The sequence below is a fragment of the Nanorana parkeri genome, unplaced genomic scaffold (genome assembly GCF_000935625.1).
Source record: "Nanorana parkeri isolate BGI_ZX_2015 unplaced genomic scaffold, ASM93562v1 scaffold661, whole genome shotgun sequence".
Lineage (NCBI taxonomy): Eukaryota > Metazoa > Chordata > Amphibia > Anura > Dicroglossidae > Nanorana > Nanorana parkeri.
In genome coordinates, this window is record NW_017306929.1 from 158,975 (window position 1) to 170,577 (window position 11,603).

The following is an 11,603-nucleotide window of genomic DNA, read 5'->3' on the forward strand; positions in this document are numbered from 1 at the left end:
TAGAGGGACCTACCATCGTTGCAGAGTAGGAGGAGACAGGCTGGAGGGAGTGCTGTGACAGCCAGCTGGCTCCGAAATTCAGGTGAGTATTACTTTTTGTTTTAGCACCTAGATGAAAACAAGCAGTTAACCCTTGCAGTATGTGGGAAGCCCCACTGCTAGGGTTCATCACAGTTTTGCCCAGAGTTCTTCTTAAAGTAGAAACCAGGAATAAGGTGCAGGAAGCTAGAAGAGCATGTGCTTATCTGTACCAGCTTTTAGTGCTTCTATTCTGCCCAAATGCCAGGCGCAGTGCTCATTGAGCAAAGCTTTGGCACTTCTGGCCCCACACATTCCTATTGACTAGTGAGATAGTACATTAGCATGAGGCAGCAGAAATGTAGGTGAGGGGGAGCAGGCAAACTAACACTACTAGGAACTGCAAGAGATTTGTCCGTTCAGAATGGTCCATAATTAAGTGCCACTGCTCTGCCAATGTCAAAATGCAAAAGTGGGTTTAACCATCATGAAACATTACATACATAATAAACAAAGTATGGAATACACATTCATCCGGGTTGAAATCTGTATTTTAATAAATAATCTGTACAGAAGTTGCAACAAAACTAATTTACAAATGTATAAAAGATCTAAAAGACATGAATATCCAAAAATATGAAGTTATATATCAAAATGCTATGGCAGTATGTAGTGTCCAAATTACTCGCAAGTCTCTAGGTGTTGTTACAATACTGTTCCTTCTTGAAATGCTTCAATCCACCTTGCAGAAAAGAAACAGAAAACAAAGCTGTCATTCCAACTAGACATGAAGCCAATACATATAGCAGTACAAACAATTACAGTAGATGTGGCTGTTACAGGTCTTTTAGCTTCTTTAAAATGCAAAGACACGTGTCGAATGCACTGGGGAGTCTGCGATTACCTCAGGATTAGTTTACTTCACCCCTCGCGGATATTCGGCCTAGACTTAGCCTCTAACCGATCCCGTAATTTTACATTGCCTGTCCTCGCTATGAAATTGATCGTTTAGAGAGATGACAGCACTTCTAACTTGACACACCTTACATATATGGTGTTTACTATATTGGGATATGCACTTTTTATGTAACCTGCTGATAATATATCTTTGTTTTCTTTTCTTTTTCTTTTATATTGAAAAAAATCAAAGAAAATCTGGTTAAAAATAAATAAATACAAAGACACATAGTACCATGGAGTAAATTCCGGATCCATCACTGCAACATCTCACCAACTTTATCAGATCGGAATTAATTTAACAGTTTGAAAGTAAATTAATCAAATCAACTAATAAGTTGGGTCCATTTGTACTTACCAATATCAAGTATTACATTGCATATATTTAGGACTTTATAATTGTAATTCCTTGTCTATTTTTTTTAAGTTTTGTGTACCATAGCAGTGACCAGTTATGTGGTCACACCCACTGTCATACTGCCTGGTTGTGCAACCCCAAAGCTCACATTCTTTCTGCTTGTGTCTACTTCCCATCAACCAGTCGTGTATGAAGCCAAAATCAACGTTTTAAGTAAAATCTGACTGCTTTCACCGTATACAGTAAATGTAGCCATTACCATGCAGTAGAAAGAGTATGGTTTACATTGTGCAGTTTACTAGGAAAGCTCCCTAGAAACATATATTTTAATTCCAGGTTGTAATGCATTAAAACCGTGGGGGGGAGATAATTTCACAAGGCACTGCATACTGTATGGTAGCAAAAGCTTTCTTTTTAACCCTTTCGCTGCCAAGGACGTATGGCATACGGACCTACAAAAGTGCTTCCAGCTGGCCATCCTCGCCTTGGGTACCAGAGGACCTTGTCCTGGGACTGTGGGGCAGGATGCTGGTTTGGTTAGTTAAGGTTTGTCTAGTAAGTGTACTTGGTCTGAATGTGCACTTACCTTTTACCTGTATATTTCCCTTTTTAAAAATATATATCTACCATCGTAGCAGAGCACCCCTCCTTGTATAGCCATTGAAAAAGAAGAATCAGAGAAGCACTTCATTGTTTTGCAAATGAACGCTATACAACACTAAAGAATATATGGGTATATTTAAAAAACTGATATACTCAGGGCAGTTTAGGACAGTGGGTTATAGTAGATTGGCCCATTCCAGAATGGGAATGGTTGGGGGTATAACACACAATGCTAAACAAGAGTCTTAGGGGACAGTATATGCTGGAACATAATGTAATTGGTATGGCAGCAGGCAGTATGCGCAGGAGGGGAGTGCAGAAGGTAAGTGGGTTACAGCAAGTAACGTTTTGAAAAACTTGTTTTTGGGAGAGCAGTACATACCTTTCCGTTGTATGAGCATCATCAGCTCTGAAGGTGTAAAATAAAGTGTTTTTGTGCAGCAGGTGAATGACTTTCAGTTCGGTGCTCTCTTCCTGTACTACACTGACTGTAAATCCTAGTAGAGGCTGGCTTTCCAAGGCTGCGATATCCTAGAATGATATACCAAAACACACTTTCAGTCCCAGCTTTATGCAGTGTCTAAAAGCACAGTTATAAAAAAGTCCTATATTATCCTTGTAAAGACTTTATATAACAGGAAAAAAAAGTGCAAAGATACAGAACATTTGTATTTATTAGTCTTAGCAAGTCAAGCAATCTTCAGGTCCTGGTTGGTAATATTTTATTTGGCTCTTGCCGTTTACTCAGATTGCTCAGGGCTAACCCACTCCTATATTTTAACTGTAGTCACCTCTTTTTTCCATTCATTTATTTGTAAATTAGTTTTTTATTAAAGATTAAATATATTAAATTTACACATGCATAATAATATACATGTATTACAGATATTACCCACTTTTTCTAATATTACAATAAACTATAGGAACACCGTAATACCAGCAGTATATAGTTATTCCTCTACAGTGTGAATAAATAATTCCTGCCATTTATCTCATATTAAAAAATATTCATCCAAAGTTGAAGAAAGTTTAGAATGACACCAGTCTGACCATATTCAATGTGCTGCAATTGAGATGATTGCTATTGTGTGGTCAAATCTCTTAAAGACTTGTAGTTCCACAACTAAAGGAGGACCAAAGTTTGCCTACCCCTGTCTTAGGGTGAAAAGTAACAGTCTAATGCGATACTCAGGCTATTCAGGGGTACACTTAAAAGTATTTCTAATGTTTGCTTTGTGTGTCCTGTTGCGATTTCCCAACATGTTGGAAACTCTTTGTGCGACTTGGCCAAACCTTTCCTTTTTTCAGTGAGTAGGGGAAAGGAGGTGCCAGCATGTGTGCTGCTTTAGTTAATTGAACACGTATCTCTAGAGGAGTCCCAGCACTACAAATGACAAGCAGATGTCTCCCCTTCTCAAGGTGGATCTGGCCGTCTGTGGCTTTTCCTAGTAGCAAAAGATTAAAAGCTCCTGCTGCGTTTACGGTTGCTTCTATATGTATATCGCTACAGAATAGTTGCTTACCTCGCTAGCAGCATATGTGTATAAGACTTTGTTCTTTATCACAAACCACATCTGCTTCCAGGGCTTTTTGCTACCCTTTGATCTCTGTAAGTAACCACTCATTGAGGAGTCTTCTGTACTGGCGCATAACTGAAAACAGATACAGCAAAGTTAGAATAGTCCATATATGAGACTACATGTATTCCAGTGAAAGGATGCTTATGCGCGGCAGGTTCGTAAGCCTGTCTGACACGGGAAGGTGTTAAATAGCTATCCTTTATTACCATTACAAATATTTAAGCATGAACATAAGCAAGATAAAAGTGCTTAAATTTGAACCGAATTCAAATCAATTACATTATTTTAGTTACAAGAGGATATAATTTTCAAAAATGTTTGGATTTCTGGACGAAACACGGGTGATGGAGAAGCTCACTGTGACTCTGCACCATACTGATGCCAAATTCCGGAAAACGTGGTTCTACTGGCTGGAATAACTCTACTCCCCGGAGTATGGCGCTCTCATGGTAGAAAGAGACCTTGAGCCACACTTGCGGTGAAACGCAATCCAGAGGTCTCAGATAGAGCACGACACTCCTGCCTCAGGGGGCCAATACTGCGCCCCCCTCCTGCAGGGACTCGGTTGAATGCTCACCCACCTTACGCTTCTACCGACTACCACCCTGATACCTATCCTCCATATCCTCCCCAAGTCTTAGTCCCTAACCCTTCTCTGTCCTCTCCTCCTGACCCTATATTTTGTGCCATCCGTATTACGTCCTCAACATGGCAGGTATTTGACTGCATTGCCTTTCTAAGCGAGACTTGGAAAGCCTGGCGCATGCCAAGGCATGGTGGTTGCACTTCACCCATGGGTGGTGGTGCTTACAAACACACTGAAATGCCGGTCTAACTTGCCCACATTGGGCCTACCAGACCTGTGGAATTGTAATGTCTTATATACACTTCTCATGTTTATGTACCCAATGTATTTTAATATACTGCACAACCCTTCTTTTTCTAATTACCCACTGTTTGTACAACTGAAAATAAAGAATAAAAAAAAAAAAATGTTTGGATTTCTAAACAATATACTTGTTCCAATTCATAACATAATCTTGCATTATAATGCACACTAAAATGATTGACAGTTCTGCTAACATACAGGGCCGAGACCAAACTCAAACTTACTTTAAGAGCTGCTGGGATTTTCTTCTGTTTTCTTCCAGATGGGATGCTATGCAGCACTGAAGAAAGGGCACTGGAGGGGGACTTATGGTTTGCAGGAGAACATGATTTAGCTATGCTTGGACTATCTGTTTAGAAAACGGTAATCATGTTGGAAGAGATATTAAATGAACTGCAGTACACAGGACAATATTACATTTATTTCATTGCAAGAATATTAAAATCTAACTCTATTGAATGGCTTATACCTCCTTCTACGATTATTAGTACATGTGGAAGGATATGATATTAGTATCTTGCTAGTCGGCCCCGCTGGCTGTCAAAATACCTGAACAATCTGATTGGATGCAGCCATTGCTCAGGTATTTTGAGAGCCAGCGGGGCCGACTAGCAAGATACTGAAGCTTAGCCCAGTGGAAGATTCCTCCATCCACACAGTTTAGCATAGATGGAAGAATCTGTTGCAATTTTTCCACCTGACCATAGAAAATCTGCAGATAATCTAAAAGGTGTATGACCAGCTTTACATATTAAAATGATTTTACAAGCAAGATGAACAGCTATACCATAGTGAGATAGACAATTAAATACCTTGTTTCTGGAGTTGCTGAAAACACAGATCACATACTCTGGCTAAATGGTACTTGAGATACTCCAAGCTGTACTTGTTTGTTGAACATGCTTGACATACAATCTGGAAACAAGTAAAGAAAATAAGTATCTTTAGAGAAATACAACAAAAGTACTCTGTGAATCCATCAAACATTCTTTATTGGGGCATGCTTTGGATGAATTAGTACTGACTAGGCAAAATTCATACTTTACAACATTATGGAATCTGCTGCAGTTATTCAATTCATATGTTTACAACAGAGGGCAAACCAACTCAAAAGCTAGCTTAGGTGTTTTAAAAAAGCATGACTTGTGCCATAAAAGGGATTTCTTGGGTAGATCCTTTCTATCCTATGCTGCCTCTAGCAGTACTCTCCAGCTGTAAAATAAAAGGTCAAAGTGGAGTGTCCGTCCCCCTGTCCCCAACTATGGCACACATTCTTATGAATTTGTTTCACAATCAATTGTATAGTCAGTTGTAACTATTTAAACTGAACACAAATGTTTAATTGTTCTGCATTGCATTAAGTCTTTTTTACAATCTCTCTAAATATCTCTTGAAAGCAACAGTTAAAATCCGATATGACAAACCTTGCCGCATGCTCTACAATGATGTCTTCTGTAGGTCAGTGTAAATTCACTAGTACAAATCATGCACATGGTAGCTCTGCCATCAGGAATCCAAATTGGTGCTTTTGAGCCAAGCGTATTATCACCTTCCTCTTCAGGGTCAGTCTGAAAAACATGTTACTTAATAATAATTTTGATGTTTGTGCTATTCTGTAGGCATTTTATGAAATAAAAAAGAATATATTTCTATGGCCCCTTACTACTAAGAATGTTCGTGTTTGCAGACATTTAAGTTTTGGCAGTGTATATGGTGAATTAATTTAAAAGAAATGTACACAACCACACATACACAGACCTCTGCCTACATACAGTATTGCACGTACAATGATGTAGGCTAGACATACCATCAACAGTAGCACTACTATGGACCATATGCCAACCTTGCTAATTTAGAGAATGTGCTTTATAATTATCAGTATAGAGACAGATGTCTTTAATGCTGCTATTCAAATTACCTAGTCATAATATAATCAACTACTTCTGCAACCCCACCACCACCAATAACTGCTCTCATAATGAATCAATCTAATAACTGCCCTTCTTTCCTTATCCTTTACTTTAACTCACAGCAAAATGGTCACTAAAACCTTCAGATATCAAAGTAACCATTCAGAACATACCTCTTCTTGACTCTTTGTTGGGTTGAAGGTTGTTTTCTTTTTGGCATATTCTTCAATTGCTGTAGAAATTGCTTCAAGCCAATCATCCCTTTCAGAAGCAGAACTGTAATGGAAAGAAATGCTTTACGCGTACTTTCCATCTACGATGATCTGACTATAAAACATTTCTGCAGAAAAAGATCTCTTACTCTGGATACCTACATTCTATAAAAAAAGGAAATGCCTAATCATGTAAGCATCAAAAGTCATAGCTGAATTATGATACAAAAATAAGAGATGTAAAAGTCCGAAAAGTTAACTGTCACTGATTATTACAAAATAAAGTCTTAAAGAGGAACTAAATTGTGGCAGCGAAGGACAAAGGACAAGTCATCAATATCACCTGTGGTCTAACTGAAGCGGATCTTTGCCCATTACTGATGTGCCTTGTTTTGTACTGTGTCTCAGGCACCATCTTAGTAGAGGCAGGACCTACGTTTCCTTATGTCAGAAAAGTTAGCAGCACAATAGTGAAATTGCCTTAGATTGCACAGTGCAGGTATAGAGCTATGACACCGTAGGAGTGCCTAGGCACCCTCACACATATCAGGAAGTGCATTGTTTAGAAGTAGAATTTTTCTGGGTACTGCTTAGGGCAAAATTAACACTTCCAGATTTCCCCAACATGGCAAATCCTCACTTTTTGAGTTCCATTTCACCTTAATGACAATGCTTTTTGACTGCTTTAAGTTTAGTGGCCAGAACTGTGACCCAGAAAGCAGTAAAGCTGAACCAGGAAATAGTGGCGTAATGCTGGCTATGCACTGCATCACAGCATGTGAATCACAAGAATGGCTTATCAGAATTATCATGTAAATTATGTAAAGTTTTGTGTTAAAAGAAAACCTTTACAGAGATGAAAACAGAAATCCATTATTGGTAAACTTTGCCTTGCAGCCATACAGGCTCTCCGACTTCAACCTTTTCCGATTCACTGACATGGAAGAAGCATGCAGATCAGGTGTTCTTGCTTCACTTGCTACATTCTTCCAGGTCAGTCCATTGAAACCATATCATCATTATGGTGGCTAGGCAACTATCATTTACAGAAAAATGTCAGCAATGACATCCCCTAGATTTAAATTAGCACAGATTAAAGAAGATGGACATGTTCTTAATTCTTCCATATACACAACTGGTGTTTCACGATGATGATCTTTGTCCATACTTTATGGAGCGCAAAGCCAGCTTCAGTTTGGACTACAATTCATCAAAAGGGTTCTACCTCGGTGTTTGGACAAGTGAGGTTACCCAATTGTGAAGTACAATGACTGACACATCATGCTAACTTTTGCTCAACAAGAATATTGCTTGCCATATCTCAATGGGGGCAAAAAGCACAAACTGTGGACCTGAAAAGCGGAGAGCTCGGATTCCTCACTACATAGTATCTACAGACAATGCATTTAGTTTTTAAATGAGAACAAACCTAAAGCCCTGACAATGATTATTGTATGCTAAAGGGGTTGTTAACTATAAACAAACAATTAGAACACATTATCTGGCGCTGCACCATATTCACAGAGTGAAATTTGGCTGGCTCCTGACACATTTAGATTAGATTTTATTTTCACCCAAGGAATGCCATTAGGACCTCAGAATCAATTAGCAATATGTCAGAAATCCTTACTGATTTGACAATGTTTAGGTACAGAAACAGAATTCCACATTTGCACTAAAATGTCCTGGAACTGATGCAATGGTGCAATACCTGGCTGACAGAATGAAGGATCTCTCCACACTTTCTATATTTAGCTCATTCTGATAGGCCTCTTGGGTTGGTTTTCTCACCTAGAAATACAAAGTACAATGACATTTTGAAATAAATGTTTTCAATATGAAAAGAACACTTCAAAAAGAATGCAAATACAGATTTTAGTCCAGTCATGTAATAATTCATTTTTAATTCCTTAAAAAGATTAAACCATTTAAAGTATTTTTGAAAATATGTCAAGTATATCTGCCTAAAATCCTTCTTTATCCCCTTAAGGACCAAGGCCTTTTTTTTTTTTTTTGCATTTTTTGTTTACATGTTATAATCCACATTGTAAGCCTGAAAATGACTTAAAACCCCCAAACATTATATATTTTCTGAAAGCTAAGACCATTTAAAACCCCCTACAGGTCCTCACTTTAGAGATATATTTGTAAATATTGACCCTAGAATTATTGCTCTCGCTCTGGTTTCTGCGGTGATACACAACATGTTTAGCACAGTCTTGTTTTCATATGTAGCGTGTTTACGTGAAGACACGCATGCTCTGGGGGTTTTTTTAATTGTTTTTTTTTATTTAATTTTATGAAATATTTTTAAAACAGCCTTTTTAAAAAAAAAAAAAACTTTACTTTAATTGCCATCACATAAGGGGGCACTTTACCGGATCTTAGAAGCGATCTGGCAGCAGCTGAGCCGCCAGAATCGCTTCTACTGTAAAGGCGCCAGGAGTCTTAAAAGGAGAACTATGGGGTCAGTGTTTTTCCCCATAGTTCTCCTTAGGGTAACGGGAGGACACAAACTAGCATCCTCCCGTCACCCTAAGCTCAGTATACCGCAAGCCACAGCTTGCGGTATACTGAGACGCCAGAGCGGATCCCGATTTAGATGATGGGATCCACCCAGCTGCGTGAGTGACAACTGGCTCTGCCTATCTAGAGGCAGAGCCAGCTGTACCCGCCCCCTCCCCCGTCCGTTCCGCCAGTCAGTGCTGGCAGATCGGAGCGGGGAATCCAGCCCCTCCCCCTGTCACGGCAGAGAGCCGTGACAGGATCGAGAGGCAAGCAAACCCGGTATGTGTTCGCTCACCTCCCGATCTACTGAGCCGACCTGTGACAGTCTCATTGTCACAGGTCGGCTAGAACTATGAGGTGAGTGAAAAGCACTCACCTCATAGTTCTCCTTTAAGGACCCATGACTGGATTATCCCATTGTGGGTCGTGAAGGGGTTATATGACATTCCCAAAATCTCCTGCACCGCAGAAATCAGACTATGAGGTGCTATGAACCAGAGTTCTACCACAATGTACAGTGCTCTTAGTATATTGTTTCAGGCACTGGAGATGGGATGCAAGACAGTTTACAGGAGCAGGAAAGCACTTACCATTGCGATGATGCTTATCCATATTCCTTTTAGCAAGTATGAAGCTTAAAAACTGCAGTAGAATATGGTGTTTCATCCCTACTGACTATTCAGCATTGCAAAAGGTAAGACTGGCTGAACCAAATTACAAATACTATAGTAGTTTAAAACAGTTCACATATATGGTAATATATTTATCTGTTTACCCAGAATTTTACATCAACACAGGTAGTCCAAGAATGTTGGAGTGATTGTTGAGTGACAAGTTCCTACCTTCATTCCAGCCAAAGAGAGCATGTTGTTAAGTTTGAACATCCCTGATTGAACTGGGGTCGTATATAACAAGGCATCATTGAACTTGGGAAGAAAAAAAAACAATAGAGTTACTTTTTTTTACAAATATTTGTTACAAATAATTTTTACATATCTAATTGTGATGATATACTCTAGCAAAGTGAACCCATACAAAACAGAAGAAAAGCTGGCCACTGGGACAGTTTATTGAAACGTGTATATCACATCACTGGTGTCCCGCCCAAGGTCCACTCCCCTCTGAGGCATTTCACCCAATCATGGGCTTAGTCATAGAGATCAAAATTACTCTACGACTAAGCCCGTGATTGGGTAAAACGCATCAGAGTGATTCAAAGTATTAAAATCAGACAGCTGGGAATCTAGCATTTCCAGAAAGTCAGCAATGGTAGCCCCTAGGGATGTCCCGATACCACTTTTTCAAGACCAAGTACCTCCCCTCATGTACTTGCCGATACCAATTACCGATACTTTTTCTTAAAGGGACAGGTGACTTTTTTTTTAAACCAATGCAGACTAATGATTTTAGGCCAATTTCCTTATGATTATGAAGAACTTTAATTTAAGACTGTTTTAGAACAATAAAACATTTGTATTTGCTTTCACACAGCTGTCGTGAAACTACAAATCCGATCATGCATGTGCCTCTAGGATCATTTAACCTATTCATGTTAGCAGGCGTTAGCACTCTATTACTGCAGTGTACTGGAAGTGTGTACTATAGATCATTTAACCTGGTACACACTTCCAGTACACTGCAGTAATAAGAGTTACAATTCTGCCCTGCTAACATGAATGGGTTAAATGATCCATAATACAACTACATGTTATGTACTATGGATCATGATTTAACCTATTCATGTTAGCAGGGGAGAATTGTAAATCTATTGCTGTGTAGTGGAGGTGTGTGCTGTATACATGTACTACATATACAGTACACACTGCAGCAATAGATTTACAATTTTCCTCGACTAACATGAATGGGTTAAATGATCCGTAGTATTACAATTACATGTTATGTACTATTGTGTAATATTGAACATTTAATCCATTCATATTAGCAGGGGATAATAGTAAATCTATTGCTGCAGTGTGTACTCTGTATGCAGTACATATAGACTACACACTGCAGACAATAATTTACTATTTTCCCCTGCTAATACAATAAATCGTTCTTATGAGGGACCCCAGGCCCTCACTCACTGTTAGTTGCCTCGCTGGTGAGGTTGCGCTGTGCGGGAGAGCAGCGGCGAGTCGGCGCTGGCCCTGTGGGAGGTGCTCCAGGTGGGGTCCTAATTTAGCTGGCCTGTGAATGCTCTCAGGTCCTCTGGACAGTCACCGGTGTTCTGTCGACGATGAGAACTCATCGACCTTGCGAACCTCTGACGTCGCATCCGGGTACTGCCAGTAGGTCAGCTACACATAAGGACTTTCTGCGCATGCGTTGCCTTACATCCCCACACTGCGCCTGCGTCCTTTCTCACGGCCGTTGACTTCTCCAACTACACACAGCTCGACGCCCTTCTCGTCGAGTTTGCGAACTATACACTGCGCTTGCGCTGTCCATCTCAACTATTAAAATAAAAATACATAAACAAACTTATATATTAAATAAATCAATCTCTTTAGAAAAAAAAAATCTATGTATATATAAAATACTATTATAAATAAATAAACTTATATATGC

The 11,603-nt window shown here is 39.3% G+C and overlaps 1 protein-coding gene across 1 annotated transcript in view; it reads right to left on the minus strand.

Annotated features, from left to right (window-relative positions):
- Positions 1-543: 543 nt before the first annotated feature.
- The window catches only part of FGD6 (FYVE, RhoGEF and PH domain containing 6), a 93,149-nt gene continuing 82,089 nt past the window's right edge, over positions 544-11,603 (minus strand). Inside the window, exons 13-21 of the mRNA XM_018563408.1 lie at positions 9,878-9,961; positions 8,239-8,318; positions 6,489-6,591; positions 5,830-5,973; positions 5,218-5,320; positions 4,630-4,754; positions 3,460-3,588; positions 2,319-2,467; positions 544-760 (exon numbers count right to left, since the gene is read on the minus strand). Of these exons, the coding sequence (XP_018418910.1) occupies positions 724-760; positions 2,319-2,467; positions 3,460-3,588; positions 4,630-4,754; positions 5,218-5,320; positions 5,830-5,973; positions 6,489-6,591; positions 8,239-8,318; positions 9,878-9,961 (954 nt within the window). The 3' untranslated portion in view covers positions 544-723. The remainder of the gene's footprint in view (positions 761-2,318; positions 2,468-3,459; positions 3,589-4,629; positions 4,755-5,217; positions 5,321-5,829; positions 5,974-6,488; positions 6,592-8,238; positions 8,319-9,877; positions 9,962-11,603) is intronic.